We start from the raw sequence: 19,334 nt of genomic DNA, 5'->3' as shown, positions 1-19,334 counted from the left end.
ATACTTCTGGTAGCTGTTAATATTTAATTCACAAGGGAAAATATCAACTTTGACACTTGAGTTGACGTTGACCTTTTACATCATACATATCGAAACGATAGAATAGCAGTTTTGTTGTGCTCTAACAAAATGATGCTCCAAATAACACGAACCACTCGGAGGCCTCAAAATCAACGTAGTGCTTAAATTGTTTTAGGTACATCGAGACAACTACACTGCTTCAAGAAGTGCAAATATAAAAGAAGGATCCACCATCAAGTCTCAAACAAACGGTGTATAATACAAAGTTGGTATTAACATGGCAACAAACACCAACATTAGTCTACGGGTCACCGACTCTCTCAGGTTGCTGCCCTGGAGCTCCTCTTTCCAAGCAGTATTCCTCCCAAAGCTCATTAAACAAGTTTCCAGTTCCACCAAAAGAACAACACTGGTCCTTTTTGGAGTCACACAATCTTAAATTCATTTTTTTAAACACAGCACAGAAAACCTGGCGTGAAAGCGGCGCTGTCTTCTGATCTACGCAGTGGCTGTAGTAGTACCTGTAGACCTCGGACATGTTTGAGAAGACTGGCTCCAGACAGAGCTTAGAGGTGGACGTTCCACCACAGGAAGATGACACTTTTGGTAAACTCTCTAGAAACTCCTTCAGGACTATATGCTCGGAAGCTTTACGGGATTTCCTCTGCATTCGCTTCTTACTGTTCTCCTCCGAATCGTCTAGCTGGGAGCCATTCTGGGCCCAGTTAAGCACTGACCACTCTCCAATCCCCAAAGTGGAGAGGAACATTTTTTTGCAAACTTGTTTTTTATCGCCATCTGCTATCAAATGATATCTCATTGAGACTGATCTTCTAGACTGAGTCCACGGTGCACGGGTTCTTTCCACCGGATCACAGTCCACAAGCCCGGCCACATAGACCTTCCTCTGAGTCCAGTTCATACACTGCCAGAAAGCAGTGAAAAGCCCACTCCGCGTTTCGTCACTAAAGTCAGCACAAAAGCGGTTCGATGCCCTTTTGCAGGCACCGGATGTGCATCTTGGCCCCATTGACCTTTGAGCTTTAGTAATAGCAGCGCCATCTTTCTTTCTCTTGCTGGTGTACGGTTTTCCCTCCATCCTGAGTTGCTTCTGACGATTTTGTTTCCATGTTAGTGGTTTAGCAACTCTGGATTTCTTTCGGATTGCCCCCTCTTTTTCTGGTGGCCTGTTTTTGTCTTTGTCAGTTGCATTCGTGTGTTCTGTAAAAACATGGGAACCTTATTAACATGCACGTATCATTATTGAGATATACCTCATTGCTTCTGCCAAAATTTGTGTAAATCAGGTCTACGAGTTTATAAAGTAACTGATAAACAGTCAAAGAAAAAAACACTCACCTTGAGTAACTACTGCAGTGTTGCTGTCTACAGGAGGGGCAGTCACAACTGGCTTTTTTTCTGACTTACTTTTGTTTGATTCAGTCTTTTCTGTTGCCCAGTTGAGCACAGACCATTCTCCAATCCCAAGCGTGGACAGGAACATGTTCTTACATACTTGTGTCCGTTTGCCATCCACCATCAAATGATAACGAAGTGACACCGATCTCCTTGAAGGCAACCCCGCAGCCCGAGATCTTTCCACAGGGTCACGGTCGACTTGTCCTGCTACATAGAGCTTTCTCTGAGCCCAGTTCATGTGCTGCCAAAATTCATTGAACACCTTCTTCCTTGTTTCTTCAGTAATTTCACTACATAGCCGATTTGTTGCTTTTTTGCATGCATCCGAGGTGCATCTTGGTCCTATGGCTCTTGGGTGTTTGGTTACAATCTCACCGTCTTTCTTGCGTTTGCTTACATATGATTTTCCCTCCATCCTCAGCTGTTTCTGCCTGTTTTGCTTCCACTTTAATGGATCTGCAACTTTGGCTTTGGTTATTTTTCTGACAGCGCCTGCTTTATCCAAATTGGTGTTTCCATTTTGGGCAACCGTATTAAGATGTGCTGTGCAAACAGATCAAAAAACAGAAAAACATTTTTGTTGTTATTTTTCATTGCTAGCACTGGAGGTCTTCCAAAAAAATATTTCAGCAGTGTTTAAATATCAGCATTTTACAGCTTTTTTTATGTCTACAGAAAAATAACAAAAATGCACTTGAACATATATAAGGACATTTAGTAACAGTATAAAATCTATAAAATATCTTATCTCCAAATTACAATCATTCAAGTTTAAAGCCTCAAAATCTTTTCTCAGAAATATTGGGGATATTTATTGGTCTTATTATTATTCTGATAGCACTCAAGCATTTCAATTGAATGTTCATGGCAAAGAGACCAATTCTAAATATACATTAAGAGAGGGAGACGGAGGGCAATGTACTCATCCCTAGTGAAAATTGGGTAAAAATGTGTCAACTGCAGTGGACCACAACAGTCTCCAATACATGGCGAGAGTTTGGATGGAGAAACTTAGTGAGATATTTTATTACACCAATTCAAAAAAGGCACCGAGGAGGTCGCGACTCATGTTGGAGGCTTTGTGGGACCTCTGGAGCTAAACATTATCATATCTTCTGGGGATGTAATGTAATGTTGGTCCTGTATGTGTAATCATATAAATTATGTTTATGGATCTAAAATCCCCTGTTCATTTCAGTGTATATATTTGGGAGATGTAAACACCCAAAACTGGAAGAAGTCTGATATGAGACTGTTGGCAGTTCTATTGATTGCTAGCAAAAAAGCCATTACAAGGAAATGGTTAAAGGTTGAGGACTGGATCAATATAGTCAACGAAATCTACATTATGGAAAAACTATCATTCCCTTTGAGGATTCACAGTGACAAGTTCTATGAGCAACGGTCAAAATGAACCAAATATGTTAAACCCATAAGATCTGACTTTTTGTAAGGTTCTGGAAGTACGAGTGATACATGGATTTCGGGGGGACGTCTAGGCCCGGTGGTGCTGAAGCGGCTGACTTTTCTGTTGACCCAAATTAATTTAACTATATATGTAAAAGTATATATATTAAATAATAATAGAAAAATGGATAATAATAATAATAACAAGAATAATTATAAAAATATTATTATAATAAATAATTCATCCTGTAAAGTGGCAAATAAGGATCCTCGGAAGAGTCTGGCAGCTCAGCGTTGCTGAAAAACTGTACTCAAGTGCAGTTGTCTAAATCTGAGGTACACCTGGGGACTTCCAGATCCGGTCCTTTTTGGACCAATGACATACTCATATATGCCATATTTACCCTATTCTTTTATTCTCTCCCCCCCTTTCTGGAACTCTTCCCATATATGTGGCCTTTTTTTTTCTCTTGTGTGTGTCTGTTTGTTTGTTTGTTTCTTTACGCTGCACCGGTGTTACTGAAAATTAAAAAATAAAAATATCAATTGAATGTTCACAAAATTTACTTTTTATTATACTTGCATGCACACTTATACATCCAAGTAAAGGTGAATGTACATTAACTCTTATCTGTACTTACTAGTGTCAGCACCCACAGGTGCTTGGTGATGTACAGGAAATTGGGAGATCATCTGCTGCTCAGATATTGTCATTGAGTGAGACCGTTTTTTACCCACTCCATCTTTGTCCATGTCAGATTTCCTGCTTGCATCACCGACATGCAGGTGGTCTATGTAGAGAAGCATACATTGTAACAAGCAGCAATGAGTTGACTGTCCAGAATTCTGTCAGCAGTAACTCTCCCCATAGTCTCCACATGTAATTGTGCACACATCAACAGCCTATTTTACATTGTTGTAGCCCACATTCATGTTCAGTAAATATGTCTGTTTGTATGAAGCTTTGTTTTGTTCTGTTTGCTTGTATCAGTGGCTCTGTGGATTATTGAGTCATTTATAGGCTCAAACTCAGGAGGCAGGAATTGAACTCAAAATGAGCTTTAATGTTGATTTCCCAGGTGATAAACAGTCCAGAATCCACAAGACATGTTACAGAAAATAGGACATCTATACATCTACACAGTCAATACAAGGGCTACAAAGACAAGGAACAGGTAGCTGGAGGGATGAATCAATAAAGGTTAAAAACACAAGACTATACAGAAATAACCCTAAAAAAAAGAATATTAACAAGAATGAGAAACAAAGACGTGAAACCCCAGATACTCAGAAGCTACTAATCAACCGTCATCAAATAGACACTGACATTGACCCTTAAATGAATAAAAATAATCATTTAAAAGTGTAAAACATGCAAACACATTTTTTGTGCCTTATCTTGTATATTTGTGTGTTCTGTGACTGGTAAATAGTCACTCGTGCCCCACAGGAATATTTGAATATGAAATATTGATATCATGTTGGTAACACAAACTGTGTACTAAAGATAATTCTTCTCTTTGTATGGCTTTGGCATACTTGGCATACAAACCCTTTTCACTTCCCAGCACTCACATTTGAAATGTAACATCCTTGCTAAACAAAAATATACTACAAACACTATACTTCTTATTTGAAGTTGCTTTACACGTTCCAATAATATCATTAAAGTCTTTAGCAGTGACCAGAGTGGCCTGGGATTACGTTACATTTTGTGAATTGTTTAAGTCTGCCTCTGCTTGTTAGGACAGGTGAATACCTGATATTTTTCACATTTCATTAAACATTGCATGAGCTCATATACCCACCTGGTGGGATGTGATGCTGCCCAAAAGTCTCAGGGACTGTGGGTCTGAGGACTGGGGTTTCAGGGGTGGGTTTGGGAAGAAGACCAATATCCTCCATTGCTGCAATAGCTAAAACATGAAAAAGAAAAGAATTATTATTGTATTTTAAAATCGCATTTTCTCCAGCTATCTTTCTTTCCCCTCTTAAGTCATCACTAAAAGCAGCCTGAAAACCCGTCAGTGCAGCTGTTTACTGTGCACAACAAACCCCTGTGGCCAAATCCAGATGTTTTAGCTTACGTAGAAGTAGGCGTTGCTGGGCCTGAGAGTCACGGAAAAACTGCAGATCGAGAAGCTGTTCGTAACGCGGTATATCTGGCTAAGCTCTTAACCCTTCATGCAGGCTGAAACCTTTAAAACGACACATTTCTGGCGTTCGTGTTTGCTTACACAGCGTTATACATTTGAAAACGTCTCGTAAACCCGTCGCTTCCATCCAGACCAGCTCACAAATGTCCCCGCTGCCAACTGTTTACTCCATCGTGGCTCTGGCAGCGAAACTGGCAGTCAAATCAGTTAACTCGACTTTTATTTGGCTAAATGTTCATAACTGTATGCTCTGAGGGGCTTCTCACAGGCAGCTGCCATGTCTGAGCATGCGCATCCAGGCTTTCCAGGGTACATATACAAGTGACTTTGGTGTGACAGTTTATAACAGAGATGGGAGCTCAGTTTCACAAATGTATGAATCACATATGTGTAAAGTTACGCCTTAATTTCAGCCAAAGGGAAACAAAAATGAATATTATTGTTGCAAATCCCATAAGGTCTTCTGACAGTATTCTGATGCAGGCCATCTATGCAAGTCTGACAGCAAGAATTATTTATATAATTCAATTCTGTGGTTACAAAGAGATTAATTGCTTTAGTTTGCACTAGAAGAACAATAACAACAATGTGCCTTACTACTTAAATGATTATTACTTTTTCAATTTTTAAATGTGGTGTCCCGTATTGATTTTTAAATTAAAACTCTTTAATCAACCCACTGGCAGATATGTATAATGTTCCTGTTTTCAGTGCTCACAATGTATTTGATTGTGCACTGAATTTAAAACGAGTGAAATCTAACAACATGTAAATATGCTTTTATATACTGAAAACTGCTATGAAAAAAGACAGTGTAAGAGCATCATTCTCCATAATAATAGGTCTAATGGGTCAACATAAGGGTTCAAATTAGAATTATTCAATGGCTGCTCTCAGTTCAATATTTACCATAGTAGCCTATTTTATTTACCAACTGTGGTTTGCACCATTGCCTCACAGCAAGAAAACCCTTTGTTCAAATCCATCACAAGGCTGGAGCTTTCCTGCATGGACTTTGCATGTTCACAACCCTAAATTGGATAAAGAGAAGAAAATGAATGGATGGACTTTGCTTGATTTTTTTCATTTAATAAAGCATTCTACTTTTGAACAGATTACTGTGGATTTAATTAACAGTTATGATTACTAGGTACTAAAAACGCTTCATTTTCTCCAACGTTAACCCCAGTGAACTACAGTATAAACATGCTGCATACATTTTAAAGAAATCATTATCCCAAAAGTATGTTTTATACTGCTGCAGTAGAAAATTCGAAAATATTTCCCAACATAGAAACTAGACTACAGTAAAAACACAAAAAGGGATATTGTATTGGCTGAATCCAGTTTGAATTAGTTTAGAATTCTACATTTTAAACTCAGGTTTTTTATGCAATAAAGGACTATAAATCTGTCGTTTTTTAAGTGCTGAAGTGTAAGAAATTGACCAAAGATGTATTTTATTGCTTTTTTTTGTTTTTTTTTTTCAAAATAAACAGCAAAGCAAACACATGCTTTGTGATTTACAGGGGTTTACAAAGAGGGTTCCTAAAATAGTAGGAACACTTTTAGCTTTGCTTTTTCCAGCCATCAAACCGGAAAGAAGGGAAAGGAAGGAAACTGTCAGGGAGTTCAAAGTTTCTGTTGGGAGTTTCAGTGTCCAAGACCAGGCAAGAGACAACATTTGACTGTCAGCCAGGCAAATCAGGCAACAAATAAGCAGCCGCAAGGCAGGATGAAAAGAGGAATACCTCAGAGGAGGTTCATGTGGCTATTATTGGATGGGTTTACACTCAATGTAAACCAATAAATATAATTAAACAATATATATCAAAACTACATCACAAAACAATATACATAGCTATTTAGTCTACTATTGCTTCTGGGACCAGAATGCATGAATGAATGAAGAAATATATGAAAGTATAAAGATATATATCCAAGCGATTTATGTAATTACTGTGATTCTAGCTGTTGTTCATTTAAAACGAGTAAAAAGCTCGTGCAATTGTACCTCCTCGCCACATGGGGTCGCTGTTGGACTGATTTTCATATCAGGCACATCCTATCAACTTTGCAGTGTTGGTGGCAGCAGGCACTCCACACACTGAAGTTATTCTTCAAAAACAAGTTTTCAGAGTAATAATGTTGAAATAAAAACATCACGGTTTAAATAAAGGTAAGTTTTGTTTGTCGCTGGTCTTCGGTAGCAGGACGTATGTGGGACTTTCCATTCCAAAAGCTCTATAAATAGTTAGTTTCGGTTTCAGTTTTGCCAGTCAGTGGTTGTCGGTTCGTGACTGAACAGGCTGCCGGTTTGTAGATATTAAATTAACGTTATTTACTTGGTCTGAGGTTATATTCGAGTTTTTCAAAGGTTTGGGACGTTCGTCGAAGCAAATAGGTCGTGTCAAGGAAACCGAGTAAGTAGGTTGGATTTAAGGGTAATTATAACAGTTGCTATCTCCTGTAAACTCATGTAGTATACGCTATCAATGCTGTTTATGATAGTAGGTGTCAACATTTGCCATAATTGTTTGTGTTTGTGTGTGATGTTTGGTTTATTCACGGAGCCATTTCAAAGAAATCATCAGGGCAGCAGAAAATGAAAGTAAATGCAATCGGCAGCAAAGTGAAAGTAAATAGGGACCATTGTCCTTAAAGTGCATTCAAAATGTAGGTCTGGTGTTTGATGTTTGATCATGTTTGATCCGTCAGTCCCATCCACCCAACACTTATAGACGCAATGTCACTCTTCCAGGGGGAAAAGAAAATACTCTAGTGTACAAAGACTAGTGCATGGTGCGTTATAACGTTAATATATGAGTATAAGTTGAAAAAGTTGCTTTAAAAACACAATACATTTTGTCAAAGTTTGCCCACTGGTGACACATAGATCAAGTTCAAGTTCAAAGTTTATTCGCCACATGCAGTGGCAGGTTGCCCTGCAGTGGAATGAACCCGCCCCCCGACCTTACACATACAACACAGACATCACATGGGGATACAAGTCAGAGAACGGTTGCATTACAGAAAAAAACACTGAAATGTCCACTACAGCGGGAAAGGTACAAGAGGAAAAAAAGAGACCTCTACTCATGCTGGGCTACAGGAGGACAGCATGAGAACAGGAAACAAAAAAACTCCTCTGCACAGAAAAGCACATAAATGTCCACAGTACAACATTATAGAGCACGTGACCAACAACAGGGTTGGGTAGGGGGATAAGGAGTTCACCCAGGCAACACAGCAGTCATCCTGCCACTGCGCCGACTCTCCAGCGCGGGCCCAGACCCGCCTCGTGTTCCCAGGAGGCATCAAGCATCGAAGGCGTTGGAAGGGGACGGGGGATGTATGCATGGGATGGGAAGAATAGTCATCACACAGTGGTTATCAGGGAGTTGTTGATCGGCTCCAGCCTTGGGAGCAGCTGGCTTACTTTATGTTTTTGCATGTTTGCATATTGTGCTGATATTAATACTCAGCTGTCTCTGTCATTTGTTTTTGCAGAGTGTGTGCGTAATGCAGAAGATGAGCTACTTTTTCCCGGTGCTTTGCGTGTGCCTGGATGTGTGTGTGGTGCACACCATCCGCCTGGCCCAACTCTCGCCTCTCCTACTCTCTCATCCGTTCATCACCCTATGGGTAGGAGCCCTGACCAGAGCCTCCCTCCTTGCCTTCCTGGCCTTCACCTACCCTGGAAGCCTACCATGGACTAAAAGCTTCGAGGGGATCCAGAGCTTAGGGGTCCTTTGCTTCCACTTCCCAGTGTACGCTACTCTTCTCTGGGTGCTGGGGCAGTCCACCATGGAGGAACTGTGGGGGTGGCACTCCTGGGAGAGGGTGAGTGTATGTGTTTTGTTGCCTACCATGCTACAATATGTGCAACCTTGGTGAGCAGCAAGAAGGAAAATATGAATTCATTACCTAATGCACTTTGAGGGGACATATCTCAATAAGAAATGTGCTTTTCTTTACGTGCAATAGCTATCTGTGAACTGCAGGATTCTTACCAGCTACTTTGAAGTGTAAAATGCATCACACAAATCTTATGATAAGAGTTGAAGTTTATTGTTCTATATCAGTAACTTCTCCTGCAGCAGAAAGTTGTAAAAGTGCCAGTTAAAACTGCAGTATCAGTAAGAACAGTCAAATATATTAGATAATGAAAATATCAGGAGCATTTAGCTGAAATAAGAAGTATGAATACAAGTATTTGTTAATGTATCTATAATCTACATTTTCTATGCTTTTTTTACTTGGAATCTTTTTAAATTGTGTTACTGCTATTTGTGGCCACGTCCTTTACCGCTGTTACTGCCACCCTGGAGGTCTTCAGTTCTTCTTCTTTTGTTTCATGACAGAAACCACTTAACAACTTTGTGATTGCTCCCAGCATGGATGGGATACATAAATTGTTGCTTTCATGTCTTAAGTCTGATCAGCAGACAAAACACACATTTACACATTAATATAATGAAAAAGTGAATCAATTTTTGCTCTATATGTTTATTAGATTTCTAGTAGTAGATCTCTCAGATAATTGAACAGTTTCCAGTGTAACTGAACTTTTTTTGAGCAGAAAATAAAAATAATGCATAAAAGATACTCAGCCTGGAACAAGATCTGAAACCAAAACCAATTTATTTCATCTAAGCTAACTAAACACACGTGTAATGGTTATATTAAACCTGTCCTTTGTCCTGCAGGTGTTACAGGGTTATATCGTGACACTAGTGGCCTGGCTCTACTGGAGTCGGTATGTGTCATCTCTTTTGATCTCCTGGGGCCAGTACATTTCATCTTTTATTAAGAGGACACCATCTCAGAAGCCAAAAGAGGAGACTGGGGCCTCTCTGAAGAGACTGATGGGATACATGCAGCCCTTTTTCTGGCGCTTTGTTGCTGTGCTGATACTTGTCTTTCTCTCGTCTTATGGTATGTGAAATAACACCTTTGAAGTGGGGTCTGTTGCGCTTTTTCTTTCATTCCATCGTATTTATAGTATTACAATTGTGTATTCTCATATTAAACATCACCAGAGTGGCAAATAATGAGGTTAGCATACGTGAAAGTAAACCCTGTGTGCAGAATGTCATGCTTCAGACTCGGTTTCAGATAGTTTTTTAAAGAGAGGGGGAAGGGTGATAAATGTGCCCGTTCCAGACAGTGAATTACCTAGAGGGTTGCATTAAGGCCCAGTAGAAGATAAATAAGGATTATTTTGAACTTTGAATCATGTGTGGAGCTCCTTTAGTAGAGTCCAAGAATACAAATCTGGAGCCTAAAGCGTAATATGCCTCTTTTCGTTTAAATTAAAGCGTGCATGTCCTTCTTGTCACTACAGTGTTTTGAAATTATATCCTGTAGTTATCATTGTGTTCGTGTCATTGTCCTCATGCTGTTAATTTAAGTATAGGAAGAAAGGTCTTGTCTTCTGCAGCACTAGCTGCATATCTGTAATAATGCCAGCAACATGAAACTGTAATTGTAGGCAAATAAGGAAATGTAATCACAATCCACTGACGCTGCTGAATGTAAAAGTTAACCTGGCAGTTGGGCTTTGCCAAAGATCAGTATGGTGATAATGTTAACACCTGCTTTCAGGTGAGATGGCTATTCCTCAGTACACTGGACGCATGGCTGACTGGATCATGAATGAAGAAGCACCTGACGCCTTCACAGAGGCCATTACAATCATGACACTAATGACCATTGCCAGGTAATACAACCTTTGTCTTCTTTGGTTATTAAAGTTGGTTTTTAAAGGTTCTCTCCGTTTACTAACGCAGAACGATTTAATTAGAATAAATAAAAAACGTGATCTGTTTGCTAAAAATTTCAGGGATTTTTTTTTAATACTCAGAAATGAACTGAAAGAGTGTTGTGAGGATGGTCAGCATTAACCTAGGATGCTTTTTACACCCGAGCTCCTGCTTCAACCCATGTAGTGTAGTTTCAGTCACTTCTGAGGATATGTGTACAAGAGAAGCTTAACAAAAGCTTAAAGATATGGCTGTAATAATATTTTATGTACTTTTAGTGTAACTCTTCCTCTGCTTTATGTCTCAGTGCTGTGCTCGAGTTTATATGTGACCTCACGTACAATATCACCATGAGCCGCATACACACCTCGGTGCAGGGAGTCGTCTTCCAGGCCGTGCTGAAACAGGAGATCGCTTTCTTTGATGCCACTTCAACAGGTAAATTATGTACAAACTGTATGCAAGATTAATGTTTCGTTAAACCCTAAAGGCCAATCTCAGTTTCCTCTTAAAAAGTTTTGTGAACTTGTTACAAATAATCCAGAAAAAAGAAGTATATATACACTTAAAATGCGATCCCTTTAAGAAGACTCATGCTGTACTGTTAGGTGAACTGGTGTCACGGATTACCACTGATACCAACAGCGTGAGTGAAGCTCTGAGCGAGGAGCTGAGTCTTCTGATGTGGTACACGGCTCGTTTCGGCTTCCTCTTGTTCTACATGGTGAGCCAGTCATGGAAAATGACGCTGCTCACATGCATGGGGCTGCCCATCATCTGGGTCATACCCAAGCTCACTGGACGCTTCCACCAGGTGATGTGAAAAATTGAGCTTTAATTACTTGTTGATCAGATCTCTTCTGATCAGTTACAATAGTGACAAATCAATAAAATATGTCTTGTTTTACTGAATCAAACTGTGTAGTTTAATTTTTCATTATATTTCAGACTATTGCTGTGCAAGTTCAAGAGTCACTGGCAAAGGCTAACCAGGTGGCCACAGAGACCTTCTCAAACATGAAGACAGTGAGGAGTTTTGCCAATGAGGACGGTGAGACAGAGAAGTACAGACTGCGCCTGGAGGACACTTACGCCCTTAATAAAAAGGAGGCAGCTGCCTATGCGGCTTCTACCTGGGCTAACAGTGTGAGTTGAACACTGATCTATGCTACAGAGTATTTGCAGTTTGTGTTTAGCCTGACTTGTGTGAATATGTGGCAGTGGGAGTGTCTAAAGGCAGCTAGCGAGACATTTAAACACCTTTTATTTGTTGTTTTTATAGCTAGAAATTGTAACTGAGATAAATACACAAGGTGAAATATGATCATAAATTTCAAAGAGGATCTATTGTGCTTTTCGGTGCATGCGAAAACATAAATGCAATCAGATCTGACCTTTAACCTGCCTACTCCTGCTCCTGCTGTTGTGCTGTAAGTTCAGACCTCTGGTGGTGTCTTTGTTGACAGAGGATGTTAAGCAGTGCATTTCTCACACCTATGAATATATATAGGCCTTGTTATTAAGAGGCCAAACCCATCATTATATCACACAATAAGCAGTTAAGGAGTGTAGCAGATACCAAACATTTGTCCAGCTGCAATCTTTGGTGCTTATTATATTCTCTTGTTTCAAAGTGAAGTGCATAAAGGGCTCATTTTAACTTTAAATCACACAAAGCAATTTTCAATAAATCTAAAAGAGGGTACACCAAGGTGGTACACTGTAAATGTAGACTTCAGCATCACGGTCAATTACTCATTAATACTTAATGTAACTCATTTTACAGTTGATCACTCTGTAAGCTGTTGTTCTTGTTTCTCCAGATGACTACCCTAGCTTTGAAGGTATGCATTCTGTACTACGGGGGCACACTTGTGACCAGGGGGGCCGTCAGCAGTGGAGATCTTGTGTCGTTTGTCCTTTATGAGCTGCAGTTTGCCTCTGCTGTTGAGGTGAGCCATCGGCCAAGAAGAAGCATAAATGGATGCTCACTTTTTCCTCTTATTCATGACTACTTCTCTTTCAGGCTGTCATGCGATATTACCCACAAGTGAAGAAAGCAATTGGAGCCTCTGAGAAGATCTTTGAATATTTGGATAGAAAACCTCAAGTACCCCCAGATGGTACTTTGGCCCCTGAAAATCTTCAGGGACACATTCAATTCAAAAACGTTACATTTTCATATAATGGAAAATTAAATGAAGAAAATCTCGTCCTTAAGGTATGTACTAATTTGTCCTGTGCATGTTTTACTTCAAGTTAAAGCATTCCTTAAAATATACCTCTTTCACCAGAATATATCTCTGGAGGTAAAGCCAGGCCAAATCACTGCCCTCGTGGGTCTTAATAGATCAGGGAAGTCCACCTGCGTGAAGCTGCTGGAGAGGTTTTACCAGCCTATAGGAGGGGAGATTCTCCTGGATGGCAAACCACTGAAAAGCTACAAAGACCAGTACCTACATGACAAGGTTTGTGAATATCACATATTTAATTCCATTTGTGTTTGTATTTATAATCTTTGTGCTTAACGGTGCCATGGGAAACACTCAACGCAAACATTTCTTTGGTTTGTTTACAAGAAAATTCCAGAGTGCACCTTTAAAGCTGCATTAAGTGGGGTCTTTTTTTTGGCCACCGGGGGAAAAACAGCTTCTAAAGCTAAATTATAAGCTGTTAAGCTGTTGCTCTAAAATTATTAAGTGTGATGCAAGTTCTGCATGCAATATTGTCAGAAGATCGATTTAATGCCTAAACATTTCTTCTTTAAAAAGGTGAAAGGTCAATAACATCATATTTTAGCTTTAAAAGACCTGATCACAGTGGAAAAACAACAGTAAACACTTTTAGCCTGTTGGGACCCACTGAGGAGAGTTTTCAGGGCCATATTTTTCTGTATATTATTATTTTTTATGTTTTTTACTGGGATCAAATTTTACTATATCTTTTTTAGAAGAAATAAATGCAGAGGTATTATTGTTTTGCATTTTCTAACTAGTATTTCTCTTCATGTTATTTTTTTCAATTTAGTTTAATCTCATTTAAAGCCAGATTTACTAATACGTTGTGCCAATTGTTTTAAAATAAAGTGCTGTTGGTATTTACAAAGCGATTGCGAGTAAGAGGTAAGAACTGAGAGATGTTTGTGACTGACCCTGTTCTGTATGTCTTTCTGGGAGTCCCTTACTGAAGGAGCAAAACATAGGGAGAAGAAATTTTTAATCAAGCACGTAAAGTTATCTTTTTTGGTGCTTGATATTTAAATGAACTGACTGCATCCAAATTTAGAAAATAACGCAACTTTTGTACATCGCTCAGAAAAAGTAACTACTCCTATGAATACTGTTTTACTATTTGGGGACCGTGTTCACACGCTATTTTGCCCAGTTTAGTAAATCTGGCCCTTAGTTCCCAGAGTGGATTTTTAATATAAATATAATTACAATTAAAATTGACCAGTTTCATTGCTAGGTTTAGGTTTTTGTTATTTTGAAAGTGACTCGCAGTCACAGGGACACCAACCATCCCAGTAACTGTATGCATCAAACCCTCATCAGACTCACTGTTAGGACAAGTTTGACCAAAGGCTAAAACAAAATACATTTCCTGTATATTTTTCTTTTTTTTTCAAGTGTCTAATATTATTTCAGTTATTTACTTTTTCATAAGTGTGTATTTTTGTTTTATTTCAGCTAAGTATTTTCTACACCTAGTTTTAGTTTAGTTTTAGCTAACAGTAAACTTCAGCTGGGAACAAAGACATCATCAACATCAACCTCTGTGGCTATTCACGCCTAGGGGTTTATCAAGTCCTCATGCCACAAATGTAACTGCTAAACTGAAGTTAAAGATACTAAATAAATCCTGTGAATTCTGTATAAAATGGAAATGGAATGAAATTAGTCCCTGAGCTTCAGCTAATGATGACAGGGAAGCATTTTCACAGTTTACTAAACGTTTTTCCTCCAAATTCCTGTTTAAATTCACTCCTCTGTCATCTGTCTTATCTTGTTATAAGGATACTTATTTGTGCTTTTTCTTAGCTTTATTCTGCAGCTGATTTCTTTGAAGGCCCTGCTTAGAGTCTGCTGTGAATATTACACAGTCACTAATATCCTGTCTTCATTCTGTTTGCTCATAGATTGCTGTGGTGAGCCAGGAATGTGTGCTGTTTGCTCGCTCTGTTCGAGAGAACATCAAATATGGCTACGAGCATGTCTCTGATGAGGAAATGTATAGGGCTGCAAATCTGGCCAGCGCCCACAAATTCATCATGGAACTGCCGAATAAATATGACACAGGTTCGACCCAGAATCTCAGCGTTTAACAAGGATATACAGAGTCATATAATTTAAATGAACCAACAGCACCACAACATTTCATATTTTCTAAGGCTCTACCTAAGCAAAATTTTGTTGGTACATCCCTCTGTTTCATAGATGCCGGGGAGAAGGGTGGCCAGGTGTCTGGAGGCCAAAAGCAGCGTATTGCTATTGCTCGAGCTTTAATCAGACGTCCTAAAGTCCTGATTCTGGACAATGCCACAAGTGATTTGGACACAGAGAATGAATATCAAGTAGGAAATTCTTCGTCTTTAGTGATTTTGCATTTTTCTTAAAGCTGTTTTTCCTTTAAAACCATAATAATTGTGCTCTACAGGTCCACCAGGCGTTGACGGATCAAGCAGAAGACTGCTCCGTGCTGTTGATATCCAACAAGATGAGTGTTGTTGAGAAGGCCAGTCACATAATTGTCATCGATAGAGGGATGGTGAAGGAAGAGGGCAGCCACGAGGAGCTGATGAATAACAAAGGCCTTTATGCTAGCCTGGTGGAAAAGCAAAATAAGAGCTGTTTCCGAAATGAGGAAGAATTGAATTGAGATGCAGTGAGAAGTGTGAGCAGCACTCCAGGAACAGACTTGCTGGTTTTAAGACTTAGATCTGATTTATGCTTCAGCGGGAAATCTACACCTTAACCTGCGATGTAGCCACAAACCCCTGCTAACCCTGCAACCTAACCCGACATGCACCTCCAGTGAAATGTAACTACACATTGGGTGGATGCAACCCGAAGTTACTGTGATTGGCTTGTTCAGCATCATCGATTCCTCCTGTATATTTTGAGTGCTAGTTTTTCGCAGGAGTTTTTAAAGTTACGAGTGAAAGAATAACAGTGGTCACTTCAGTATAAGGAATAATAATCATAGCATCAATGTAAGGATTCACAAATGTCAGCAAACTCCTGGAGTGCTGAAACTGTCAGAACAGACATGAGAGAAAGAGTACAAAGAAGTGAAAAACTAGAAGGGCAAATATGTCTGACTGCGAAAAAAAACTGACCACTACAAATAGCAGCGACCCAGAAGAGAAAAAAGTCCCCAAATTACATTTTTTTCTATCAGCTGGCACCACATATGAAACATCAGGACTTGACCACACAGTAATTAACACAATGCACCAGCAAAGGCATAAATGCCAGCAATGACGTCGGCCACTTACGCAGGTTACGCGTGGGCTCTACAAAGATTCCCCGCAGAAGTCTAAACCAGGCCTAAAAGAGGCAAAACTCAGGCTACATTTATATTGTAAATATTTTTTTTGCTGTGAGACCACCCCTTGTATTACAAAGGTTTGCTGGAGTTTACCCAGTAAGACTGTTGCACCTTAAAGTCCTTGAAGCTGTTATCTACCTACTCAGCAGTCCCTGAGAGTTGCATCCTGTCCCAAAGATGCAACCAGCAGACCGGTCCAGATAAAAATCCTCCGTCATAATAAAATAATGCATTTTCAATCAGGAAATCTAAATGAGTAAAGCAACTATAAACAATAATGTCTAGTTTTTGTTTAAAAAAAACCCATCAAATTTTCAAACAAAAAAAGTCTGTATTATAAACCTTCAAGCCATGATTGATTTGCAGCTTTCCCTCGAATGCTGTGATACATCCAGACATACAGTTTTAAAAGAAAAGGCACAGTACCATAAGCAGTTTAGCAAAATCAGTGGTAGTGGGTAGATGAATGTTTCTTTATTATTGTCACATCACCCAAACCCACATCCCTCTGGTGAGCTTTTATATGCCTTTGGGTGTGATTGAGAGAGCTCATGGTCACCCACTCTTTTGCTTCATACACTTTGCTTCATACACTGTAGATGTAGAGATCAAGCAGCTAGATTCACTTTACTTTATATTGCACTATTTAAAACTGTGTTTCTAAATGTTCTGGATGGGTTTATGTGTGTTTGTTTTATTTTTCTGTACTTTTCCCTTTATGGATGATTCTTTACGACTCAATGTTCAAACTTGTTTGCTTCTGCAGAAAAATATTTACACAAATCATGACTTGCTCCATTGTTTTTAATATTCAACTTTTCATTAGTAAATCTTTTAAACAGAGCTGTTCCGTGGTGCGTGTGATTTATTGATGTACAAAAAAAACATTTTCTCATAAAGATGTTTTCTTTGTAATAGCGTTAAGTTGTTGCAGAAGGTTCTGGGTGCTTATGCTTTCCGCTTTTGTTGTATGGTAAAACTTCACAATAAACTATTACTGTTAAATAACGTGGATTCAAGTAAGTGTTAATAAAGCAAAAGTAGGTTTTGCATTTTAAATTCCTCAAAGTTGCCACCTCTTGCTTTGTTAACAGCTTTCTTAACACTCTTGTAGAAGTTCCCTCATAAGCTGAGCTCAACTTGTTGGCTGCTTTTCAACTATTCCCAAATTAACTCAACTGGATTTAAGTCGTGACTGTGGTCTTAATGTCCCCTGTGCCTCACAGTGAGGGCCACACATGGAAATCCAATCTCTTTTCCTTTATTTTACAAAGATAATGTGTCTGGTACCAAAAATAGCACAGTTAAACTCATGAGGCTGAAGTCTGGATTCACATTGGTCAGTTGTCAAGTCATGTTTTTTCAGGCTAAAGCAGTTCTCTTCTTCATACTGGTCTCCTTCAGTACTGGCTCCACCTTCAAGGCCTGATTCACTCAGTCTCCCTCCAACAGCTGATGAAATGTGTCTGCTATTTGAACTTTTGGAGGCTTTGATGTGGGCTCTAATCTGAGGCGCTGTTAATGGACGAGGATGGTAAAGCAAACGGAACTTCTCTGTAACTGGGAATTTCTAGTTTTTCTTTTTTTGGTTTGACCTACATGAGAGCCAATTTCATCAAGTGGAATAGACTTGGGGATGATTTAACACTTTTTGCACTTTTTTAGTTACTTGGAGACCAGGCAAACTTTTATTTATTCAACTTACGTCTGTCTGCTGATCAGCCATGCCACATTAAGATGAATACTTATGGTGTGACATTCACTGTCTTCATTTGAATTTCAGAAGTCAGATGTCCTCGGCTTCCATAGGACGACAGGTTGGGTACATGCTGGACAGGTTGCCAGCTTGTTGCATGGCCAAACTAAGTTGTTATGTGTAGCTAAAACACTGGCTCATGCCTTAGGTACATCTTTTATGCTAATGATTCCATGATCAGTAGTAAGTGGCTTTACAAAGAAACAAGAAAATATTCCTCTGAAAATGATCAGGTACTAGGTCTGGACTGAAAAAGCAGCCAGTGTCCAAAGAAAACTGAAACTCCACCAGAAAGCCTGAAGAACTATTGCTTAAGGCCACTTTAGAAAAATTTAAAGAATGTCTGACTCCTTGGAAGCAAAGAAGAAATGAGTTGTGACCTGAGACTTTTGCACAGTACTGTAGTTATTGGGTTGGATTTTTTTTTTTTTTAGATTTTTATCTCACTGTGGTGAACCTGAACAGCAACTTGTGTTTTGATCAGCAGGACTCTCTTTGTTTTTAATAGGAAAATATATGAGGGTGGTCTTCTTCTTTAAGGCAACAGGGGTGAAAATCAGCTGGCCATTTTAAGATGAAAACTTCAAGTCCAACAACAGATCTGGTTAATTTGATACTTTTGTTTATCACCAGCCTCCTATGAACAGTTCATTATGAAAAAATACAATAAATCCAGGGGTATACAGCCTGTGTGTGTGACTGTGAAGGAATGCATCATGCCACATTTCACTTCAACAGTGCAAAGTGAGTCCAAATTAGAATTTCCATCAAATATCTACCCTTGTTTTGTGTTTTAGCCATCACAGCATACTGAACAGAACTTCAAGCAGCTAGACACAGTAAGGTTAACTTGTAGGTAAATTTGGACTGATTTTATATAAAAGGCTGCGATTGTAGGACAAAATGCAGCTGATGAAACAATGCTATTTTCAAGTTGTTTCAATAAATACCGAAGTGATCAAATTGTTAAACGGTCTAACAGCTGATCGGTGATTCACAGCTGAACTCAGCATCCCTGTGTACAAGACATTTACAGCTGATAGCTGGTTTGTTTTGCACTCTTTGCATAACGACGTTTACTTTCTTTCTGCTGGATGGAGGTTTCTGGCCTCAGAGTGCAGAGCAATAAGGTTTTAAAAAAGCTTTGTTTCACCAACTATTAGTCAGATGAACAAATCATAGCTTTGTAATGATGCTATGCGAATTTTAATGGTTGACATACTGCAAACCAAGTCTATCCAGTTACAAATAACATAACCC

General features: G+C 39.2%; 2 protein-coding genes across 4 annotated transcripts; one reads left to right on the top strand and one right to left on the bottom strand.

Moving 5' to 3' along the window:
* Positions 1–4: 4 nt before the first annotated feature.
* LOC146378318 (uncharacterized) lies at positions 5–5,288 on the bottom strand. Of its 2 annotated transcripts, none has more exons than XM_084944309.1 (5): positions 4,935–5,288; positions 4,656–4,763; positions 3,489–3,638; positions 1,381–1,983; positions 5–1,242 (listed from the first exon to the last, which is right to left on the bottom strand). In XM_084944309.1, exons 2-5 carry the CDS (start codon positions 4,750–4,752, stop codon positions 323–325), a joined length of 1,770 nt encoding a protein of 589 aa, XP_084800435.1. In that variant the 5' UTR covers positions 4,753–4,763; positions 4,935–5,288; the 3' UTR covers positions 5–322. The 2 variants fall into 2 exon arrangements, with proteins under 2 accessions (XP_084800435.1, XP_084800434.1); XM_084944308.1 differs by having other exon boundaries at positions 5,085–5,288.
* A 1,787-nt stretch (positions 5,289–7,075) lies between these two features.
* Positions 7,076–17,161, top strand: tap1 (transporter 1, ATP-binding cassette, sub-family B (MDR/TAP)). Of its 2 annotated transcripts, none has more exons than XM_084944545.1 (13): positions 7,076–7,182; positions 8,514–8,846; positions 9,713–9,941; positions 10,611–10,725; positions 11,076–11,206; positions 11,377–11,582; positions 11,717–11,914; positions 12,592–12,720; positions 12,795–12,989; positions 13,063–13,236; positions 14,907–15,066; positions 15,205–15,341; positions 15,425–17,161. In XM_084944545.1, exons 2-13 carry the CDS (start codon positions 8,526–8,528, stop codon positions 15,644–15,646), a joined length of 2,217 nt encoding a protein of 738 aa, XP_084800671.1. In that variant the 5' UTR covers positions 7,076–7,182; positions 8,514–8,525; the 3' UTR covers positions 15,647–17,161. The 2 variants fall into 2 exon arrangements, with proteins under 2 accessions (XP_084800671.1, XP_084800672.1); XM_084944546.1 differs by lacking the exon at positions 7,076–7,182 and adding an exon at positions 7,227–7,426.
* The last annotated feature ends 2,173 nt before the right edge of the window (positions 17,162–19,334 follow it).

The sequence above is a fragment of the Perissodus microlepis genome, chromosome 11 (genome assembly GCF_051167445.1).
Source record: "Perissodus microlepis isolate ML-2025 ecotype Zambia chromosome 11, ASM5116744v1, whole genome shotgun sequence".
Taxonomy (NCBI): Eukaryota; Metazoa; Chordata; class Actinopteri; order Cichliformes; family Cichlidae; genus Perissodus; species Perissodus microlepis.
This window is presented reverse-complemented; position numbering and strand designations above follow the sequence as displayed.

Coding starts and splice junctions, on each gene's coding strand:
- tap1 (XM_084944545.1), top strand. CDS start 8,526: ATGCAGAAGATGAGCTACTTTTTCCCGGTGCTTTGCGTGTGCCTGGAT. Junction 9,942..10,610: donor TGTCTTTCTCTCGTCTTATG/GTATGTGAAATA, acceptor ACCTGCTTTCAG/GTGAGATGGCTATTCCTCAG. Junction 13,237..14,906: donor ACCAGTACCTACATGACAAG/GTTTGTGAATAT, acceptor GTTTGCTCATAG/ATTGCTGTGGTGAGCCAGGA.
- LOC146378318 (XM_084944308.1), bottom strand. CDS start 5,130: ATGGAAGCGACGGGTTTACGAGACGTTTTCAAATGTATAACGCTGT. Junction 3,639..4,655: donor GCAGCATCACATCCCACCAG/GTGGGTATATGA, acceptor TTCTCTACATAG/ACCACCTGCATGTCGGTGAT. Junction 1,243..1,380: donor CACTGCAGTAGTTACTCAAG/GTGAGTGTTTTT, acceptor ATGTTTTTACAG/AACACACGAATGCAACTGAC.